The sequence below is a fragment of the Perca flavescens genome, chromosome 1, assembly GCF_004354835.1.
Source record: "Perca flavescens isolate YP-PL-M2 chromosome 1, PFLA_1.0, whole genome shotgun sequence".
NCBI lineage: Eukaryota > Metazoa > Chordata > Actinopteri > Perciformes > Percidae > Perca > Perca flavescens.
The window spans coordinates 1,389,717-1,413,593 of record NC_041331.1 but is presented as its reverse complement, the minus strand read 5'-3'; the positions used below and the strand labels follow the sequence as shown (position 1 = coordinate 1,413,593).

At 39.1% G+C, this 23,877-nt stretch overlaps 2 protein-coding genes across 4 annotated transcripts in view; both read left to right on the top strand.

Annotated features, from left to right (window-relative positions):
* Positions 1 to 20,114, top strand: part of LOC114564762 (myocyte-specific enhancer factor 2A) — a 54,199-nt gene extending 34,085 nt beyond the window's left edge. Inside the window, exons 3-10 of the mRNA XM_028592326.1 lie at positions 87 to 290; positions 9,793 to 9,927; positions 10,277 to 10,487; positions 10,763 to 10,816; positions 11,571 to 11,731; positions 16,082 to 16,208; positions 16,769 to 16,871; positions 18,448 to 20,114. Coding sequence (XP_028448127.1) covers positions 87 to 290; positions 9,793 to 9,927; positions 10,277 to 10,487; positions 10,763 to 10,816; positions 11,571 to 11,731; positions 16,082 to 16,208; positions 16,769 to 16,871; positions 18,448 to 18,763 — 1,311 coding nt within the window. The 3' untranslated portion in view covers positions 18,764 to 20,114. The remainder of the gene's footprint in view (positions 1 to 86; positions 291 to 9,792; positions 9,928 to 10,276; positions 10,488 to 10,762; positions 10,817 to 11,570; positions 11,732 to 16,081; positions 16,209 to 16,768; positions 16,872 to 18,447) is intronic.
* Positions 20,115 to 22,129: 2,015 nt separating this feature from the next.
* Positions 22,130 to 23,877, top strand: part of LOC114564594 (multiple C2 and transmembrane domain-containing protein 2) — a 46,133-nt gene continuing 44,385 nt past the window's right edge. For all 3 annotated transcript variants that reach the window (XM_028592216.1, XM_028592055.1, XM_028592139.1), the window contains exon 1: positions 22,130 to 22,303. The gene's annotated coding sequence lies outside the window, so the exon portion shown is untranslated. The remainder of the gene's footprint in view (positions 22,304 to 23,877) is intronic.

Sequence of the window (23,877 nt, the reverse complement as noted above, 5' to 3'; positions counted from 1 at the left end):
AGTTCTTCCCTCGTCCTTTTAATGTCAAGGGACAGGGGCGGATGTTTGAAGAAAACTAGATGAATCTTAGGTTTCTGTCTTTCTAGGTGACTTTCATGAAGAGGAAGTTTGGTCTGATGAAGAAGGCCTATGAGTTGAGCGTTCTGTGTGACTGTGAAATCGCCCTCATCATCTTTAACAGCTCCAACAAGCTGTTCCAGTATGCCAGCACTGACATGGATAAAGTCCTGCTGAAATACACCGAGTACAATGAACCCCATGAGAGCAGAACCAACTCTGACATTGTAGAGGTGAGTACAGTGCAATTTAGTTCAAATGGTCTTTTCTATCTCATGTCATAATGTCAGCGTTAGTGTTGTCATTGGAGAGCTCTGACAAAATACAGTACCCGGTAAAGTCTTATTAATGTCCAGTCTGTGTTTGGAGAGAAAATGACTTTTGATGGGTGATCTATTGAAACCTATTATGCTGTTGCACAATGTAAATAGTGTTGTGAGTGCCAGGTAAATGCCTAAATACAAATATGCAATGTTGTAAAATGGTAGAAAAGATATAATATTTGAAAGATTTTGTCATTTGATAGTTCAGAGTGCATTCATGCCTAGGGAATTGATAGGTAACCCGAGACATTTGAAAGGCATTCAAAATACTTTTGTCATTTGAGGGAACACATAAATGCTGAACTTTATATACTGTACAAAACAAAATGCATTCTAAGATTAGCTGTAACATTGGAGAGGCAGGAGAGACTACCATGATGTCCCTGTAACAAAGAACAATAGGACTTCAAGACTTAATCAGGACTTCATTTGGTTATACTGGTTGCAAAACCCTGAGGGACAGTTAAGTCAAATTAAAACATAAAAAATTGCAACAACAAAAAATTTAAATATAGTTATAGTTTTTGATAAAGAGTTTAATGAACATATAAAAAGCCTACAGTGAAACATTATACTAATAAAATTCTATGGATCTTACACACTGCTAACATGGGTTTCTTAGAGTTTTTAGAATGACTAAATTTGGCAAGATGGTCCAACTTCCCCAAAATGTGAGAAAAGGTTTGGTGCAAAAATAATAGTTCTCTGGTTGGTAGCTGTTTACAGTATGCTAACACTTTGATATAGTTTAAGGGTGATGAAGAGTCATTTTTAGCAATTAGTTTAGTTGTTAAAAGAGAGATAAAGTTAATTTGTATGAACTATAAGACTTAATTTTAATGGCCAAACTTGGAAGGTTGAGTGGGTGAAAAGACGTAAATAAGTAATGACAATGGCGGAACATCTGCCCTGTCAGACTTTCAGTGCATCTTGTTGTTGTTTACTCAGAAAGTGCTGGACAGCAAGAGTTTGCAGTGCTGGTACAAAATGGACTTAACTAATAATGGAGACTGAGATTTTCTGCAGGAAATAGATAAAAGACTACTAATAGGTTGGTCTTCCAACTTTGGATAATGTTCTGTGGGACCCTGCTGTTGCATCTTGGTCCCTGAGCAGCGCTGTTGTGTCTCTCACAGCACGTACTCATTGCAGCTGCCATTAAAAATGAATGGCCATCGTGACTCACGTTCTGGCTGTTTATCTAAGCTTCTACTGCGTGTTTGCCTTGCTGAGAGCCTGAATTTACTGCGCACACACACACACACAAACTATTAAATATAAAGGAAGGAAAAGAAAGGAAACTGTGTTTATTTTCAAAGTGCCTCTTCCCCCTTGCTAAAAAAAGAGAAGAGCTTCAGTGTTCAAGTTGGTTTCAGAAGAGTCCAGGCATGTTTTCCAGCTGCTTTCTGTCTTCACTTTGTGTCTTCTATTACCAGAATCACAAACTCAAACTTAACCTTCTCAAGTAAATCTTAGAAAACATTGTTCCTACAGGGGAATAAGACCGTTATAGGACTGCAAAGAACAAAACACAAAAACAAACCTGAAGCCAACACAGGTTTTGGGATAAACAGGAACATGAATGTGTAACAGAAAAGCCTCTCCAAAAACCACAACTGTTGAAAGCTGAATTCATCCTGTTAGATGTAAAGATAATAGCAGTAGAGGTTGTTAATATGCATTATTACACAGCTTGGTTGAATACTGGATTCGGACAATCACTGCATTCTACACTCTGTTATTTCTGTATAACAGACCATTCCTATGGACTGAGTTCTGATCATAGAGGAGGACAATTTTTAAATCAAAACAATATTTTTTAATCAATATTTGTGCTCATACAGAGCTAATACCACTGATCAGCAGATCACAAAGGGAGAGAGAGGGGGAAACTGGGAGCGCTAACAGTGCTAATGGCAACAGTGGTATCTGCCAGATAGCGGTGCTCTTAAGGTTTTTTCATTATTATTTTATTAAGGTTGTTAATACGCATCATTAATACCGCCTATAATGATTCTAAATAGCATAACCGCGTCTATTCTCCTGCTGTAAACAACAAGCAGACACCTGTGTCAGCGCTGTAAGCCATTAGCCGAGCTCGATTTGCCTGCTTTAAAACCTTATTTGTTTTCTCCCACACGTCACGCAGACAGACAAGCTAGTTAAAACAAAGCCTGGAAAGTGAGAGGTTGCTCTTTTACATATTGGTAGGTCCATTTGCAACATTCAAACAGGAAATTTGACTATGTGTAAGTAATACACTACAGGCTGCAACAGACTCCCCATGTTGTGACGGACCAGCAGAAAGCTTCTTTGGATTCATTGTTGTTGTTTGATGGAATATGATGATGTTTGACACAAACGGCTCGCAAAGTTTATTTGGCACACACAGGCAGCCTACACATCCAGCATAGGCTGGATCTCTGAACTTTGTTTGGTAGTTTAACTCAAATTGAAATTTTAATACTGATCACTTATATAATAATATATCAGCTAATACTGGTTGATTTTTTTCATTTTCAAAGGAGGATAAATTAATTTTTGTGGAAACATCGGCTGGACCTTTGGCTGACTGACATGTAAGAGCCAATGATGCTTGCAGACGTGCTAGCATCGTTAGCTGCTTAGCCGTTAACTCAGCTATCATGGTGCTACACAAAGCAGAGAAACGTCACACTGTGTAGCTTGGAAATGTTAATACAAGACTAGGGCTGCACGATATGACCTAAAATCCAAATCACAATTAATTGCACATTTTACCTCGATAACAATAAATGAACGATTATTTTAATTTATTTAATTATTTATTTTTTAGGGTGCTTTTCCACCTTTAAATCTTGACAGGACAATTAGGTGAGAGAGGGGTGGAAGACATGCAGCATATCGTCACAGGTCAGACTCGAACCCTGGACCTCTGCGTCGAGGCATAAACCTCTCCGTATATCTGCACCTGCTCTACCCACTGAACCAACCCGGCCACAGATTATTTTAATTCTTTTGTGATTTTTTTTTTCTCCTCATAGTTCATTGGCAATGTTTGTACTGTTAATAGGCTCAAATATTGAAGGTGAGATATTTTTTTTCTAAATCAAAAGTGCTTATATTTGTTATTTCAAAATATTTAAAGGAAACGCACAAAGTGGGAACTATAATGGTTATTTATTGAAAATGTATACAATTTAAATAAAAGCACACATTGCTTGAAATGAAAATGTCTTGTGAAAAAAGTCACATTTTAGTTTTATAGAAATTATTGTCAAATACGTCACTTACAGCTTCAGAATTTTGATGTCGATCAATTTTCGATTAATCGTCCAGCCCTATACAATGCTATTTTAATTTATTGCCTTTTCAAGCCCACATAAAATCAGCTATCCACCATTAGTGTTGTAAAAAAATAGTTTGAGATTTGGGGAAATGTGCTTATTCGCTTTCTGGCTTTAAAGGTGCTGCTGTTACCTTTTTGTACTGGGCTGCTTCATATTTACTGTACAGATATAAGAGTGGTATTAATCTCCGTGTTGGTAACTTGGTAACTTTCTTCCCTTTCTCCCTCGATTTGATGACTTTTTATCACCCAAAAAAAGCTGCTAGCGACAAATCTACTGACTTTTTGGGCAGACCTTAACTCCTCTCCCTTGAGTAGAGTTGCCAATATTTCCCTGTAAATATTCTCTCATGTGGCTGTGGCTCGCAGGACTGTCCAATGAGTGGGGGGGAGCAGCAGCACCTTCAGTTGACCAATCATTTGCCAGACAGAAATGCAAATGTATGCACCTAACAACCAATCATTGATCCCTATTGTTCGTCGAGGAACCCTTGTCTCCTTTGCTTTGGTTTGAAATAATTTAACTTGACTGTTTAGGTTTTTCTTTTTCTTAAAATACACAGGGTTTCCAAGAGTGAGTTAATGCCATTGTGTGGATCATTTTGATACTTCAGTTCCACAGTCTATACACCACCATTCATAACAAAAAGGTTTTTCAATTAGAGGTAGATTTAGATGCATATTGATGATATGATAGCAGGAATGTATGAATATGGATATGTCATGATTTCATAGAAAACCTGCATTTTAATTTCAGTTTGAACTTGAATTAAGCAATAAGTCAACTCTACAGATCTATCTACATAAGAGTGATCCGACGCTTCGGTAACTGTCACACCGCTCTTCAGTACAGAGGAGATAAAAGTGTAATGTCAGCCTAAAATGAAGATGGACGCCTGGAGGACTTTTTTTTTTTTTTTTTTTTTTTTTTTTTTTTATGATGGCTTGCCAGCTAAAACAGCTACAAAGTCAGTCAACTGCTCAGCTAATCTCACTGACACATTACTTTTGTCATAATAATGAGACAGTTTTTTGTGCAGCAGAGTTGAGTTTCAACAATAAAAGAGCAGCCGTCCAAGGTATGCAATGCAGTCATTTCAGCCTGCAGAACCCAGAGAGAAATAAGAACCATAACAGAAAGAAAGTGAGAACTACAACACACTGAAACCTGACACTGTGGCATACAGCACAGCGGTTGGTTGATGTGGTTTAGTGCAAGTCAAATAGAATGCTTCATAAAAGAATCTATATGCAGAAACTGCACATAGATTCTGGCCTTTGAAAGTGTGTGAGCTTATCTGTCACAGATGTGTCGAATCACATCTCAGACATCTCCCTATTCTTAGCTGTAGGGCAATCACCCAACTGGAAAATACTCTCTCCAGGGAATACTGGGGGCCTTATTTTATCTTTGATGCAGCCCCAACAGCAACAAAACATCACCCTCACATGTTAAGTTGCTTAGCGTTGCAGCTCGTGCCTCATGGTGGCAATGATCCACGTGCCTTTGGAGATCCACTAAAGCTGACTTTGACATTTGCGATAATAAGGAGACACACACTCTCAGATCCTCTAACAGACACTTTAAGATAGTCGTCAGTGCCCAGACATGATGTAGTGGTTTAAAACCGCATCTGTGGAGCCACATATAGCCCGGTGGGTCTGTCCCATTAGACCCTTCGCTCCTGAGTCTACTCTGTGTCCCTCCATGCCATCATACTGTCCATTCTCTAAAGAAAACAACTTATTTCCTCCCCCATATTTAAAGATAAACTACTTGAGAATGGTGTAAAAACATTTGAAGAAACTGGAGTGATCACATGATTAGTAACAGCTGTCCTCTTTCCTCCTCTTTGACTGTAAGGTCATGCAGAGTTTACACCTGAATCATAGAATGATGCTTAGCAAAGAAAAACTTTCCATCCGTCGTAATTTGGCTCATTACTCCTCACATCATTAATAATGATTGCTGAGTCATTATAAGTTGAATATCAATGCTGGAATGATGCATTTTGCTCCGGAGCTCTGTCAACTTACAGTAATGTTTATGATGTTTTTGCAGGTATATTACAAGTTATGATCAACAGTTGGAGCAGAATGCCTGAGTTTTTCACATTTTAGCCCTTGTTAGAAGGGATGAATATTTAATCACACTACAGCACTTCTTGTTAACACAGACACATTTCAGCGTTGGCAGACTTTTATGTGATATCTCTACAAGTTATGTAATTCCCTGAGATAAGCTTGTTGTGATAAAATTGATACTTGATACTGCAGTGCTTTAAAGCTATAGTGCGTAGTTTCTGTCGCCCCCATGAGGAATTCTAAGTAATGACAACAATACTGTCGGCGCATCCACATGATACAAGCCTTCCGTGATTGCGCACGCGCCCCCATCCCCCCACCCTCCATCCCTCCTCCACGCAGTAGCTAGTAGCCAAGGAGGACACGGAGGATTAAAAAAACATGACGGACTCTTCAGAAGAGGTCATTATCTTCACTCAAGTTTCTGCGCTGGAAAGTCACAATCTCCTGAACATAGTCACACTGAGAAATCCAGAGAGAGTTGTGTGGAGCTGATAGTCTTAATTAACTTTTGTAGCAACTCATTTGGCAATGGCTGGAATGTAACGGACGTTTATTAATATCTAAAATTGAACCATTGCAGAGAGTAAATATTGAATGTTAAACTGTACAAACTATTTAGTAAACTTGACATTGGCATTTGATGGCTGAAAATAATGCACAGAAGAATTGCTCATTGCTGATGATAGAGCTAAAGTTTTTGCTGTAGTTCTGTAAGAATGTGGTAAATGTGTGACAAGTGTATGTTTTGCATTGCATACTTTTTATTTACCATGTGTGTCAGAATGTGTCAGAACCGTATTATCTGTAATTTACAGAATTTTTAAACCACTGATGGATAATTTGTTTGCCACTGCCATTTTGACTAATAACAAATAATTGCTGGCACACAGTAACTCGCATAATGTACCATAATGTAACATCCCATAATTAGACAAATGGCATACTTGTCAACCAAAAGGTCCACCAAACAGACAGACTAACTGACAGCTCTATGGAAAGCTTGTCCTAAGTTGAACAAGCCAAACACTGCCTGAGTCCTAATTTAAACTGGCCAGCTTGATGTTTGGAAATAACCAGCCATTGAATTGAGCAGGAATTGAGCGTGTGACTTTTCTAAGTGGTCACCAGTTGTTAAAATGTACTTTCAGGCCTGTGGTGGTGAAAATAGACTTGCAAGTGTGTGTTTAAAGCTCCTAATACCTCCCGGTGTCTGGGAATGCAGAGGACATGTGGTGGACAGACAGACAGACAGCTGGCTGGTGTGTTGTTCTGTCCTTTTCACGCTATGACGTGTAATGCAATGAGGAGCAGAAATGAGATGATGGATACCAGAGAAGTGATGTCATCTCACTGGCTCGCATGATGCCGGTATGATTTGATTTTTTACAATGACTCCTGTACTCAAGTCCAGGTGCTGTAAATTAACATCCATCAATTGTTCTAAATCAATTATCTAAACCTAATCTTTCTAAACCTCCTCAACAATGCCAAGTCCTTGCTTCATTTCTATTTACAATGGGGATTACATACTGTATGTTTTTTCAGGTGATGCATTAAATGTATACAGCTCTAAAAAAACACGTACACTAGCTGGTTAGCATGACATATAGACTAAGTTAGCGAATAGCTAATGAACATAGTGGAGCATGAAGCATGAATGAGGGAAACTTCAACATGCTGAAGATGTTTTTTAACTGGATGGCGGACATGAGTTTGAGAAAAATAACATACAGAATGAAAAACGGGTGCTGCAGAATTTTCAAACAGTTTGAACTTGTATTAAAAAAAGAGAGAAAACCTGCACTTTTCACAGGGATTTTGTATTCATAGTTAGACAGATATCGTGATGTATCATTCTAGGATTGTCTAGCAACATATTGATTATCGCAGAATTGCTGTATGCTGATATTAATGGTATTTGAGCCATGTATCGTGTATTGTATCTTGTCGTGAGGTACCCTGTGATTCCCACCTCTAAGTACTATAATTGTAATATATTATTTATGATTGGTGACGAATACAGACCTATAAGGGACCCTCACTGACATAATGCTTTTCCTAAAAGCCCTTAACCTTGCCATCACAACTTCCCTAACCCCTAGCCTTTACCCGAAGCAGAACCTAAATTTAATTTGAACCTGAGCTGATGTTAAGATCAGTTTCTTCCTTCTTTAAAGCATAATGTTCTTAACCAGGACCGGCTTTCTTTAGCGCTGTGTAGATATTTGTCCCAGCTGTGCTGCTGACAGTAATACGATCCTCTCCAGATTTGTGTGTGCTAATGAATCTCATTGACACCTTTGTCTCTGTGGTGCTCAGGGATGCATAAACAACCAACGTTTTGCCTTTTATTTCCCTGTCTATACACCACTATAAACACCCAACCAAACCATAAAAATATCTGCTTACTCCAGTCCATTGTGTTTAAAAGGCTGCTGTGAATATAGATGAGTAAGTCTGTGACGTGGAGCAGCATCTCTCGAGAGCAAGACTACTGTTAATATGTGCACTACTCAGACCAGCTGTGGGTCTGTCACGCCGCCTCAAAGCTCATAAAGGCAAACAAACTGTCAGACACTCAAGAAAAGAATAATACATGCTCTGTGTATAGGCAGATGATATTTGGCTAAAGCCTGAATGCAGCTGCCCAGCTTCTGTACATGCAAAACATGAATGCATGTACAGGCCATTGTCATTGCGTTTCACTAAATATTAAATATGATTGGCCTCAGATCAGTAACTCCCAGAGAATAATCAATAAGTAGTTAAGTGTCTTGCGTAAGAGCTTAACCATTTAGTTTAAAGAAAACGTAAACCTCCGAGAACCATGCTGCTGGCTCAAATTATGCAATTACTGCATTTTCTAGATTTCTAACTCTGTTGCAAATGTTTGGTCTATGAATGTAGTTAATGAATTCTCCAGTGAGACATGGAAACAGATGGTAAAACATCATGCCTGAGACGTCCTTGGAAACATTATTCTCTTTTTACAAAACATAAATAACTGTTTTTAATGTTGTTTCAGAGTGATTAATGCAGTAAAGGTATAATTCTTGACCATGGTAAAAAATGTGTTTTCCTGTCCTTACTGTATTGATAATCCCAGCAAAGGATTTCATTTACAGACTTGCAGAAATGTAACTAGGCCTCAGTGTATGGGAAACATCTTTTTACTGGGAACCTCTAGAGAATCAGATCTGTTTTTTAGGCTTGTTAGTGGTTGGTTGTCCTTCCTGCTCTTTAACCACATATTAGATATACATATTTAGGGGGCAACCAGAGCCATACACATCCTCTGTACTGCAATACTTCAGCTTGAGACATGGACGGATGGTATTGCGGTATATACTGAATAATTAATGTGTTTAAAGTTTAAACTGATCAGCTTTACTCTTTTTACATTTGTAAAGTGCTTCATTTATTTTGTTTTTATTTGAACCTCTTTATGAGAAATACACTGAACCCATGTGTGTCAAAGCTGTACATTCTCTGTAAATTCTACTGTACTATTATTGTTTGAAAGATTTTTTTGTGTGGGCATTTTAGGCCTTTATTTGTATAGGACAGCTTAGACTTGAAAGGGGAGAGAAAGGGGTAATGCCATGCAGCAAAGGGCCGCAGGTCAGAGTCGAACCTGCGGCTGCTGCGTCGAGGAGTTAACCCTTTATATATGGGCGCCCTCTCTACCAGGTGAGCTAAGTGTGTCCACTACTATTGTTTTAGACATTGTGGTCTGTAATAAATGACTTATCCATCAGGAGAAATTCATGAACAATCCAAATAGATATGTAAATGATTTAAATAACAAACTTTAAAAATGATGGTGATTTATGAAGTGCTCTCAGCTCACCACTCTCTCTGGGGAAAATGTGGCTTTATAATGAATGTCAACTACAGGTCACTTTAATCTGTGCCAAAGAACTATTGATGTTGGTGCTATTTCTACTTTTGAATCCATATTTCTAATGCCTCTCCTCTGTGTTTATTTCTTCACAGGCCCTGAACAAGAAGGAGCACAGAGGCTGTGATAGCCCCGATGCTGACTCCTCCTACGTCCTCACCCCCACTACTGAGGAGAAATACAAGAAGATTAATGAAGAGTTTGACAACATGATGAAGGGTCATAAAATTGTAAGTTGCACTGTAGTTTATTGTGTACAGAGTCTACCCAGTATGCCGCTGAGCTGAGGCAGATCAAAGCCTTGCTATGTCGGAAGTCTATTAAGAGACTGTATAACCAGTTGGCATCTTTCCCACTGGCTCTTAAATCCTATTGGTTTTGATTGGGAGTCTTCTTACCTTTTCTTTTTGATTTTACAGAAAGAAATGTCACATTTATGCATGTTTGTGATCATGTATGCTTGACCCCTTTGATGAAACAAACACGGAAACAAAAACTATAATAATAAAAGACAAATTACAGTATTGTTTTCTGATATTGATCACGCTCATTGAAATGTCTCTGTCACTTCCTCCCCAGTCCCCCGGGCTTCCACAGCAGAACTTCATGCATGGCAGTATGTTGTACAGCCCCGGTGCAGGAGGAGGAGGAGGAGGAGGAGGAGCAACCTCCCAAGCTCTAGCTGCAGCCACAGCCGCTCTGGCTGACAGTGGGACCCTCTCCTCGCCTCACACACACCTCCACAGAAGCATAAACCCTTCACAAAGACCTCCCAGCACTGGAAACACAGGTGTGTGTGTGTGTGTGTGTGTGTGTGTGTGTGTGTGTGTGTGTGTGTGTGTGTGTGTGTGTGTGTGTGTGTGTGTGTGTGTTTAAGCATTCTTGTGTTCTCTGTGAATAGTTGTCCCTGTAGTGTGTGCACATTGAACATATTTGGCTATATTTTGGTTACGTGCTAAAATATAACAGATGAGGACGATTAGGAAAAAACAAAGACCAGCAAAAAACAGTTAGAAACTTGTGGAAAATAATTAAAATAATCTGTGGGTGTGTGTTTATCCTCAGGTGGCCTGCAGGGCAGTTCTGATATGGCTCTGCAAAATGGGTCTGGACCAGTTGGTATGTATCTCTCAGGAGTCATACAAAAACCTCTCCTCTCCTTTCCCTCTTCCTCTTCCTCTCCTCTCCTCTCCTCTGTACTCTGCATCCTCCCTGATGGGGGTTTACCTGCTATAACCTCTCTCTTTCCCTCCCTCTCTGTCTCTTTCTTTCTCTCTCTGGCTGCCAGTCTACAGTTGTGCTGATCAGTTCAGCTGAACGGTTTCAGCTTATGTAATTGCGAGTGGAGGCCTTGTAGTGTTGTCCGTGTTCTGTTTGTATACGGAAACGTCACAGCCATCTGTGTTTTTAAGGCGGCTGGATGCACCTCAGTGTTTGTTACTGCTTGTCAACAGTATTTGTCTATACTGTTGGATCTTCAACCCCCGCCACAAACTATCCTGCCTGTCCTCTCCATGCTCTCCCTCCCTGAACAGCATGTCTCATAAGAACACTACCATTATGTAATGTCAAGAGCAAACAAAATATCAATTATTCATTATTATCTACTATATAATATATACTTGTACTTTCTCCACTCTGAGCCTGGTGGGGGACAGGTTGATTTATTGATTCTAACACATGGGAACAACAACACTGTTAGACTCTCTAAAATTATGGTTATTTAAACCTATTGCACATACAAGGCTCCTGGTCCATGTAGAAAAGCTAATTTTCCAACAATCAGTCAGTCAGTAGATCAATTCTTAATTTCGAGATTTCCTTACCATCACTTCTCTCAATGTCAAATGTATTTCTTTGTTTCTGTGTTCAGTGAACGGTTTTGTGGGCTCGCATGGTGGAGGCAGCTTGGGGAAGATCATACGACCCAAATCTCCTCCTCTTCCACCTCCTGGGAACAGCATGGTCCCTACCAGCCGCAAGACAGACCTCCGAGTGGTCATCCCTCAGTCCAAAGGAATGATGCAAACACTGGTGTGTGTGTGTGTGTGTGTGTGTGTGTGTGTGTGTGTGTGTGTGTGTGTGTGTGTGTGTGTGTGTGTGTGTGTGTGTGTGTGTGTGTGTGTGTGTGTGTGTGTGTGTGTGTGTGTGTGTGTGTGTGTGTGTGGTTCTAATATTTAGGACCTGTTTAATATGAACGTCCGACATTATAACATTATAGATATGACAGAAAATAAGGAAAAGCATAATAGGTCCCCTTTACAGTTTTTCTCGATTGCTAAGTCACATTTCTTGAAACTCTCACCCATCTTCTCAAAACTGTAAACACAAAACCAAATTTTCTAACTATATTTACCAAACACCTGACTCTTCTGGCAAAATCAAACAATCCTCTCTGATCATACACACAGCCAGTCAACTCACTACAAAGCATTCATTGGACATTTCCTCAAACATTCGAGAACACAGTGTCTAGGGCATGTAGTTACAGAAAAAAAAAACTTGTAAGTGAATATCTTGTACAATGTAAGTAGTGCAAGTACTACAATATTGAAGGTCTGTATATCAGGCACTTGGAGAACAATACAGTAGTCAAACTGCAAAAAGCCAAAGAACAAAGAAAACGTAATAAATAGCACATGACGGTACACTAAAAAATATTGTGAAACTGCAATATCAAAGTCAGTGAGAGATGTATTCTGCCTCAGCATCACATCTGTTCACTCTGAACTGGCTTATATATTCTTTACAATTGGTTTGATCACCTTAGTTCATATTACTGTAACAGTCTATGGTAGAAACGTGTGTGTACAATTTTGAGTCGTTGTGTGTAACGACTGTGTTGTAGTTGTGTTTAACTTTTGCTGCCCGTGTAAACCATTTTTTAACACAGGTGCATCTCAGTGTGAAATGTGTTTTAGCAAGTGAGAATGTGTTTAGGGTTTTGCCAAAAGAGTGATTGATTCAACAAAAGGGGTTAAGCCACTGAGCATTTGGTTCAGAGAATGGGCTTTAGCGTTTTAGCAATTCAGATAAACTGTAATACAATAATAATTAAAGCTGCATTGTTTCATGTGGCCACTGGGGGGAAGCAAATCGTCGAAACAAGTTGACCGATACACCGGTACCACCTTTTATGAAGTGTTGCACTTCTCAGCTGCTAATGCAAACCTCTGTAAAACACAGACCTTTTAGTGCCTGAGTCTGAGGTTTATCAGGAACCAGAATGGAACACAATGTTTTTTAAGCCTGATGGATGTTGGATGCAGACAAGAACGGAGTAAACAGATGATGCCGATTACCACAGAGTTTAGTCAGCAACTTTTCTGAACAATTTGTTTGACACCATCTGGACCAGATGGTTGTTGATTGAACAAATGAAATCATTTTATTGTTCTGTTAAAGAAGACAGGATCTCTCTGTTCCACACATCAACGTTGGCAAAAAATTGTCAGTTCAAGCATCGCAGAAAGAGACAACCCCCATGATCTTTTGAATTTGTCTCCATCCTAGAGAACCTATATACAAATATAAAGTAAAATGATGCATTTTAATGAAAGACACATAGAGATGCATAAATCCTGCCATTTACAGTAACATTTGTTTTGGAAAGCACACGGCTTAACACACATAAAGAATGATGATATTTCAAGTAGGCTGCCAACTCATCCACTTCTTGGAAAGGTAGTGCAGATTCTCTGTGGAGACTCAAGTCAGGTTTAGAAACAATACCACAAGAACTCAAACCAGAGATAATATGCTGTGACATTCTACTCACATCTCAAATTGTGGCACAAATAAACCAAAAAAGGTGCACTGTACAAGAATTTGAAAGAGAGTCTTCAGAGCGTCTTGAGTCTGTCTTTCTTCTTATTGAAGTTATTGATTTGCCCTTAACTCCATTACTGTGTGGCTGGGTTGGCTCAGTGGGTAGAGCAGGCGCACATATACTGAGAGGTTTATGCCTCGATGCAGAGGTCCAGGGTTCGAGTCTGACCTGTGACAATATCCTGCATGTCTTCCACCCTTCTCTCTCACTTAACTGTCCTGTCCATTAAAGGCGGAAAAGCCTCAAAAATAATCTTAAAAAAAAATCTCTTACTGTTGCCCTTCCCTCCCACACTATGCTCAAACATGATGTAATAATAAGTAAATAATGGAACAAAAATGAATTATTCAGTGTGTTTATTTTCTTTACTATGGTGACCGAAAAGCTGCATTACTCTGCTGGCTGTGGGATCCAGGGGATTTTTACATTTTGCAGTGATCCATCAGTAAGACAGACAGCATTTCTTATTCCTCCTGTTCACATTAATGTAAATGCCTTTTGGGAGATGTGGTGTAATTATTTTGAACAGCATATGTATATAGAATAAAGAAAACTTCAGATGCAACAAACATTACCACAGTTTTTGTGACTATAGAAAGATGATTTTGTTGAGAATGTACAGATGAGTTAGAAGTAGATTACACATTGAAAGCACTTTATGGGTTACCTTTAAAGGAGCTGCACTCCACATGAGCTGCTCCCAGACCGTTCCCCTGCGTACCTACGTTACACTACACACTACAATAATACAGTATTACAACACACAGAGGAAGAGTTACTTCATTCTCTGCTCAGGAAGCCATTACTCCACTATATATTTACATAGATCATTGTCTGTTGCTATATTATTGCTCTAAATGTTGAGTACAGCCCTTTTAAAGCCTCCTCTTAAGACTCATTTAGGGATTGTCATAGTATTAATAAAATACGGTCTGACTAAATTTCAGGTGGAGATATTATAATAAACACCCTTACATCCCACCCATAGCAGTCAACAATAATGTGTCTAAAGAGATGAGTCAAATGTGATAATGTATTAGTTATCGTCAAAGTTTCTCAACATTCAGCTCTTTCTGAGATAAATACTGTGGATCACTGGATGACAAATAATATATTGTCCATACACTGTATTTGCAGGAGCAATTATCATGGTCTTTTTCAGTAGTGTGAGAGTGCTAAATACCAGCTTTTATGGGTTGACACTGGTGTGCAGTTGAAACACGCAGCAAAACCCTAAACAATGGCATGCTATTTATGTTGAAACTAACAGAAGATGATGACTGCTTTTCTGCACCGCTGTGAAAGATGTTGAGTTGTGGTCAGACAGCAACTCCTCTGTTTGATCATTTTGAAACTGCCTTTTACTTCCTCTTCTGTGACATGTGTGCATGTAAGTGTGTATAGTATCTGCTTTGTATGCAGGCAAGAACTACTCTTTTAATTACCTTTTTTTAATTCTTCATTGCGTGTCTTTAAAGCAATACCCATAAAGAACTGAGAAGGTCTGCATTTCTTCACGGGCCGCATGTGTTAGCCATCATCATTACTTTGTTAGCTCGAACTTGACTTCTTTACTACGGCATTTCACTCATAGTGACAGGGACACCAGATATCACAGGGCAAGGGGAAGGAAACACTGTTAGTTTTAGGCATGGATCGGTTGGTTAAACCACCGCTTGGTGTGTGTTTGTGTGCTTGGGTGATGTCATTGCTGACATTATCACACCGGAACGGCAAGAGCCCAGAGAGGAACAACACAAAACTTCTAATGACTGTTCGAAACGTGTCAAGTTAAAGAGCCACCAGTTTGAAATACCAGCAACTATACCAGCCAGGCACAAAGTGTACCAAACCAACTTGGTTTCTAGCTTCATTTGAGACAGTGACTGATTAAGAATGAATTGCCTACTGGTATTATTAATTAATTAATTTATTAATTGTTAAAACACACACACAAAATTAAAAAGTAACAAAAGTAATTTAGAGGATACGACTGCATTTCAAGAAATGCTTTACAGACTTGACCCTCTGTGTTTTGAAATACTGAGTAATCAGGATGCATTTGTAGGGTTTCCAGATGAACTAAAGACACCTTGAATGACTTTTAATCATTCAGACATTCAGCATCCATCGACAGCCTTGTGTCCTGTTCTTCTTTCCCTTAGACTAGGAGGCTGAACCCCAGCAAGTTCAGACTCACTTGCTTCAAGTTTGAGGCATTCTGGGAAATGTAGGAAATTAGTAAAGAATAAAGAGTAGTTGATGTTGCAGGTTTTTACATAGTGACCACCAGAAGGTATATTTTGCATTATGTCAGGCAGTGGGAGAGTGTTTGAGGTTCGATTTTTTTCTCGAAAGGGAAGTAGTTTTCACTCGCTGTAGAAAGACTCATTATATTGACATCATGTGGTTGAAATGGGGCATCACAAGCCACATTAAGCTGCATGCCATCCACTGTACAATATAACTGCAATCTAAGCACAGAAAAGCAACAGACAATTTTTAATCTTTATTGAATAAACTTAGTGAGTCCATGTGTTTTTATGTGTTTCCAGAGTAACCAGAGGCTGAGCAGCAGTCAGTCCAGCCAGCCTCTGTCCACCCCAGTGGTCTCCATAACCACTCCCAGCCTGCCTCACCAGAGTCTGGGCTACTCCGGCATCAGCTCGGCCTACAACAACGGTACCTGCTGCTTATCAGAATTTGTACCGTATTGCTGTCATTAGTGTAGGCCCTGAGAAGACAAAGACATTGAAATGTGTTTTTTTTTTTTTTTTTTGCTTCATTTCATTCAATGTTACATTACCATTTATGTGCTGTTAAGTGTCAAATGAAAGAACAGGACAACCAGAATCCAAAGAAGCCTACAGTACAGGACTGTTGGTTCAGATGGTTCAGGCATTCTTAGTATTATGCCGCATATGGACGGCAGCTCTTTTGGACATTTTGTTAGGGTTAGACTAACTATATCTGTATTTTAAAATAATACAAAGATTTATAATTCTGTATAAAGATAATCAGTATCTTTTAATATGTATTTTTTTTTTTATCCCAAATTACACATTTGGGCCATCTGGGGACACTAAAACTCTCCAGCGAAAGTTAGTGAAAGAGTTTCATGTGGTTTAGCAGCTCATTGTAGGAATGTAAGCAAATAAAGTTGTATCACCGAAGGCCAAGATTGACTTGATGTGTCAGTTTTGTGTGCTATCGTGCTTACATGTCGTCTGGCTCTTTGTTAGATTACTCTCTGAACAGTGCAGAGCTGTCGGGCTTCGGCTCCCCTGCAGGGCCCTCTTTGGGCTCCATGGCGGCATGGCAGCAACACCAGCTGGTCTCACTGGGGTAAGTACCTGACACAGGTAACCTTACTCTCTTAATGACTGACAAGACCTTTTACAGTTTCACAGTTTGTTAACACAGTTGTGTTAGTTTATTTACACTTATCTGACATAAACAGAGTAATGTGGTAAGGAGAGGACATAGATGTGATGTGACTTGGTAATGAAGAGAGAGGCTACTGACTTAAGTTATAAGCCTGGCACATTGCAGGACAAGTCCAGATAGGGACAAGGTATTCAGATCCTTTAATTAAAGTAGCAATATGACACAAATGAAAGGGAGACTTGAACTTTTGCTGAGCAGCGGCCACTGCAGCAACAAGCGACAGTTACAGGAGAAATGGTAATTGTTAAAACATAGTAAAACAGTAGCACAAATAGATACAAGTTGTAAAATCTGCAATACCCATTTTCATTTTGCTAATGTAGCTAATGTTAGCCACTAGGTTACTGGTCATACCAGACCAAATAAGGCTGGAGTAGGAAAACCTGTGAGTGTATTGAATTGGGCAAGGGGGCAACTCCTTATGAGTTACACTTTTCATTTGTGGATGTATGTGTTATGTCTCCTTTTAAAAATGAACATTTGCATTTTTTTTTTAAAGTGCCACTTTAAAGTTCCGCATTCAAAATGTTACTTAAAGTGAAAGTTTGTATTCTTAGCTAAATTTATCTAAAGTAAAAATGCACTAAATGCAAAACAACGCCTCCTGTGAGCGTTTTACTATAACAAAATTTGATTATTATATTATTTCTGATAATGCATTAATGTGTAAGAAGTATTTTATTGTTTTAGTTGGTCAAGATGGAGCTGCTTTTAACTTTTTTTGCAATTTATGCACTGTTGGGTTGTTTCATTTAATAAAATACATTATATTGTATAAGCTCATCCTATCTTATTTGTAATTTCTTAAATGTTAACATACTCATAACTCATGTTGTGCAGTAAAAAATATAATAATACATAGCCAAATATTTGCCTCTTAATTGTAGTGACGTGGAAACATAAAGTGACATCAAATGAAAATGCCCAAGTAAAGTACAAGTACCTAGAATTTACACTTACAGTACTTGAGTAAATGCACTTAAGACTCCACCACAGGACGAGTTTCAGTATTAGCCAACCAGAGTTGTCTGTTTTTTGTCTACAGCAGGGATCTTCAACAGGGGGTCCGGGACCCCTAGGGTGTCCTCAGAGTCACTGCAGGGGCGCCTCCAAATTATTAGAAAATATAAATCCCCACTTCTACTAAGGCCATCCACAGTTCATCCTAAGGACTCTCTGTGCCACATGTATGTTTAACATTAAAACATGATTTATAAAATCGTGCCAACAATTATTAGGCTATTTTAATAGTTTAGTATTCTGTGCAAAAAAAGGTATGTATAAAAGCTTTAGGCCACTTTACATGTTATTGAAGGCCCAGTTTAATATGCAACTTCATTTTATTCAATATATGTAGTAGGGGGTCCCTGCTTTTTTAAAAAACATTGAAGAAGTTAGTTTCACCACTAGGTGGCACCTTTGCTCCGCAGTCCCAGCCTCAAAGCATCCTCTTCCTCTGTCCCTCCATCTGTAGGTCGGGGAGCTCCAATCTCTCCATCAACACCAACCACAGCGTCAACATCAAAGCCGAGCCCATCTCCCCACCCCGCGACCACCTCAGCCAATCAGGGTACATGACCCAGGCTCATGCCCCTCCCCATCCTCACCCATCCACCAGAGCAGACATGGGGAGGTCTCCTGCAGAAAGCGTCTGCTCCTCCTGCAGCTCCCACGAGGGGGGCAGCGACCGCGAGGAGCAGCAGCAGCGGCTGGACTTCCACATGAGTGGCTCAGAGGGCAGGCCGAGCCCCACGCTCAAACGCATGCGACTGGACAGCTGGGTGACATAGACACCTACATAATGTCACAACTCCAGGGCAATCACAGGAGGGACACTGTTATGCAAATGAAGTGTGGATTGTATTGATGTGTTTCTGTTATTTTTACTTTCAGTTATCTTTGTTTTTTATGTTTTTTTGTGGACTGATTTTTATGGTCGGAAGCGTTGAGCGAAAATAGTCTGAAAATTATGGATCTGTCAGAATCATCTCATCAACTTTCAGAAAATCTTCAGTGGTACTTAAAACACAACATGCTGTCCTTTTTCAAATATAAATCATTTAAGCATCAGAGACAATAATATTGTGGGTCCAATTGCAGTACAATCTGTCATTTTCTTACCCAGTGGGATGCAGTACTTTACACAGAACTATCAGAAAAGCTGAGATTAGTGTTTTCTGTCAGTCTTGTGGCTTCCTGATTTGGGTAGTAAAGCAGTGAAGTGCTTCTGGATGTCTCCCACTGGGCGTCACCTAATTCATTTCTGATCTTCTCAGGGTTTGAAACATTGAACAAGTCCAACATGAAAGTAATACTCCCCGCACATCATCCCTGTTAGTCCTCTTTATAAAAACACTTAATTTATATCAGCCAAAGCAGTGTGCTGTTTTTATGTTGTTTGTGTTTGTTTTTATATTGTGCAGAGAATAAGACAATTTTTCATCAGATTTAAAACTGAAAGCCATGGACACTTGTTCTGTATGTACTGTACTATGAAATATGTCATTATTGTTTTGTATATACTATCTTTAATATATATCACTTTTGGTGTAACTATATATCGTTGATCTGTCTATTGTATCTGCCTGGGTGAAGTATGACACCTCCACCAGATTTGACAAAAGTATATTTTTGTGGATGATTGCCATATTTACAAGGCGTTGTCTTTTCCTTTTCGTACGCCATGCTGCACTATCTGGAAACCAGGGTCTCCAATAATATACTGAAAGGGAAAAGCAAGAAAATATTTGTTATTGAACAAAAGAAATATAGCTTTTCAGAAATTGTTTTACAAAAGGGATGTACTATAACAGACAAAGATGGCAATAGAAAATGATCAAACTTTCTGATTTTGTGCGATAGCCTCAGCAGGGATAAATTTGGCCAGACTGATAAGGTGAGGTGAGGATACATGAGCTCACATGGAACGAGAAGAAAGCTAACCACAGAGAAACACACAAGAACAGAGTTGTACTTATATTGTGTGTTTGTACATGAGGTAACTTCCTTTTAGATCATTTAAGTCACAATGAAGGAACTAAACTTAAAGATGAATTAATAAAATTTGATCAGAAGTTCATACACTGATGAATATTTACAGTCTTTAATGCTTTGTTTGAATAATAAAAAAAAGTGACTGTACACATGAGTCTTATCTAGCCACAGATAAAGGTGGTTAACTGATATGTATAAATGCACACATCACTGATGCTTTTTGTCATACAGATTGATGTACATTAGTATGACAGTTCATGAGGGTCTTGGAGATGGGAATTTCCTGAACAGCTGTGTGACTGATCAGGTCATGATTAATGCCGAGAAAATGGAACTTGTGGCTAAGTAGGAGGCAGCACATGTGGCGAGGAGTGCAAAAGCTGCAAGAGTTACCACAGTTTGATGCATGGATGGGAAGCATCAGTCAACACCTACATCAGTGATGGCCGTAAAAAGAAAGAGACAAAAAGCTGAGAAAAGGTTTTGTAACATACCTAAGGAAACTTATTGTGAGTTTAAACAAATTACAGTATGAAAGGGAATGTCATCAGAATACGTCAAAAGCAATGGTGCCTTTTAATGATACCAGCCTTTAAAAAAAAAAGTTGTCAGGTATCTGGATGTGCCAGATGCAGAGGTGACCATAAATGCAAAATGTGGTGACAAATACAGATGTGCAAATCAGAAGTGTAGAGGAAGTCGTGTTGCTTGGTTAATGGGAATGCAAGAATACAACAAGAAAGTAAAACAAAAACACAGGAAAAAGAAATCTCTGTTGAGAGTCAATTTGGCTGTTCACAGGAAGGGCTGACATTGATAGCATCAGTATGTACTGGATTGTTATGATTGTTGGACTACAATAGTTAGCTGCAAACAGACGGGAACTATGTAGTACAGTGAGGATGTACTGGCAAGTCAGAAATTGCCTGTGTAAATCAGACCTGGCTTAAATCATGTGTGTTTTGTGGTGGAGAACTGGAACAAGAATTAAATGACTAGAACTCATCAGGAGGGAAGATATGAATGAAGTGGAGGAAGTTGAGGATTCAGAAGAGACAATGTGAGAGGTGTGATGTGTAACACTTCTACTTGGTGGCATAAGCACTGATGTTAACTGCCACGTAAATGATGATCTATTGTGTGGTAAGAAAATAGTGTGCAGCGGTTACATGTGAGCCTTTGAGAAGAAAAAAGAAGGTTTTTCTTTAGCAGCATTGATGAAATAAATAGTCCAGCAGTATATTATTTGATACCATCTCATGTCAGTTACACACTTTGGTCAGTGATTAAAGCATAAACTTTAATGGTACAGCAAAAGGATCATACTAGTTCAGACAAGAGAAAAGCACGTATGCCAAGGCCTCACTGACTCAGTACACTGAGCATTGGAGGGTGGTTAAATGTGCCAAGGTTAATGGGAATGATGATGCCAAACAGCTGTTTGAGAAAAGATTAGCTTATGTGAGCCACAAAAGACTGCTCTACAAATCAGTCTAGCAAATAAGTAAGTCTTTTTAGATTTATGGCGATTTTTGATGGACATATAATGGCACTAATTGACTCATGATTTATGTAGACACATCTATGGGTCCAAGTAAGCTCACAGAATAGACTTTCATGAATACACAATTGACTCTTTTGACCACAAAACATTTTAATCCTACATCTGTTAGTCCAAAAGTGTGTGAAATATCTACCAACGTTTATGTGAAGTCATAAGAGGAAAATGTATTTATTTGAATGATCTTTTAGTCAAAGGTGACAGGACTCAAATGACTCAAAACATAACATAGGGGTTTGATTTTCTATGACATTTGGAAACAGGCTGTGATAGCCTAACCAGAAAATCATTATACTTTTAAAATAAATGTGGTGTTGTGTTGAATACAACTTTACATACAGCGCATTACCATAATATAGTCTAATGATCTAATAATGATGATGATCACTTATGAAAGGCTGTTCAGGCTGCTGACTGCGAACACAATGTTAAGGCTAGATGTCTTAAAACGTTTATTTTGCCTACACATCGCACTCATAAATATCTAGATGCCTTTAAAGCCTGTCCTCAAATGCTTTCAATCTGCCTATTTATTTTCTCTATTTTCTATAGGCTACTTGGTTCTATTTGGTAAACGCGCTGGCGGCCAGGGCTTTTATTTTGAAAGTCTTAATCTAACAGAGGTTGTGTGTGTGTGGCGTGGTGTTTGATGCTGACACCAAGAGAAGGAAGTCTGTCAAAGCCACAGATTACGGCCCATGTTCTGAGCGGTTGCACTATAATGTTCAGCAGCCACGAGGTGAATGACGTCGGAGGGTCTTAACAGCGGAAAAAGGTAAACTTTGACTTATTATTGTCGTTTTTAGAAGAATAAGCCGAAAGGTAGAGTTACCTGTGGGGGTGTTTGTGGTGGGGCTGTTCCAGGTGAGCCTCCTTCCTGAGCCCGGAAAATGTTTCTTCTGGCGGAGAGGCGAGAACTCTGAGCGGCATCCATTCCAACTCTTCCTCGTGGGAATCTTCCAGTATATCTTAGCCTCCACCTGTATGTGTCATGTAACGTTAGAGGCTGCGGTCCAACTCTCATGGCATTTTTTAAGTTTGTGCAAAAGGGTTTAGAAAACGTTTCCATGTCGACATGAGTCAGTTGTCAATACGGGAGCGATACCAAACAACAAACCCAACTTGTTTAAATGTGATCTCGGTCCCCCAGCGGTCCTGTAGTGGCCTAGGACGAGTTGTGATGTCATGTTCATGTTACAGATGAGTCAAATTACAGCGGTGTAGTTCACAGAGTAGCACACTTTGGAAGAGAGTGATGTGTTGGTTGCATGCGGAATGAGAGAGCAACCCCCATCGTGTCACTTAAGTACAATATCATTTTTATATGTCCGGGGTGGCGGGGTAATAATTATTCGCTTGATTCTTTAAATGGAGATGGTCTGATCTTTGCTTAGAGAGCGGCGGCTCACTTTTAAGAAATGCGGTGCTGGATAGCGTACTGTATCTTTTTCCGACTCATTTTTGGAAGAATCTATGGAAGAAAACCATTCTAGATGGCGTAAGTTAAATAGCCCACTGTCTCTAACTCTGGATGCAAATTGAAACCTCTTTAGGGTAGCCTATTCCCCACATAAATGCCAGCATCTAGACCCAAATGTCTGTGTTGCCATTCACAAACCCTTGTGACCACTAAACTGACAGCTTAAAGTTTGAAAACCACTAGAACTAAATATTTTTCATTGATGCATGTGTTATTTTATTTTTTGTTGTGTGTTTTCTGCAGTAAGGTTTAGACATGTCACATTTCCCATATCAAAGCAAACGGCAAACTGTGAAATAGTGTCAGGAAATAGCTTCTTGCTCTGATGCAACTACTCCCACCGACTGAGAAAAGATATAACACAAGTCTTTATGACTGCTGCCATATCAGTTTTTTATATGATTATCTGGTATTTGCTATCACAATGACAATTAATAGTGGTAATTTTATCATCTTTAGATTTCTAAAATTAGAGGATCCAGTCTTCAAAAGTGCTTTCATGTTTAACAACAGATTAACCCCGTATCATTTTAAAACCCTAACATCTGTTATTTGTATTCTATCAGGCATTTAGTAAAATCAATGTCTTTGTTCATTCCATTAGTGGTGACCTCATTTTAAATCAAAGTAGGAATAGAGTAACTATAGACGTGCATAGTTTTAGTCTTAGTCGTCAGTACTTGTGTCAGCCTGCTCCAGGACCTGTAATAACAGCGTTTGAGGCTCACTACGTACAGAATCTCATTATTTACCCAATCATAGCCTACTTATTATCAGCATTACAATCCTAAATGTGTTTGTTTGTTTTACCATATTTTATTAAATTACAATTTCTCACTTTGTTTTCTAGAATACACATTACACTCAGG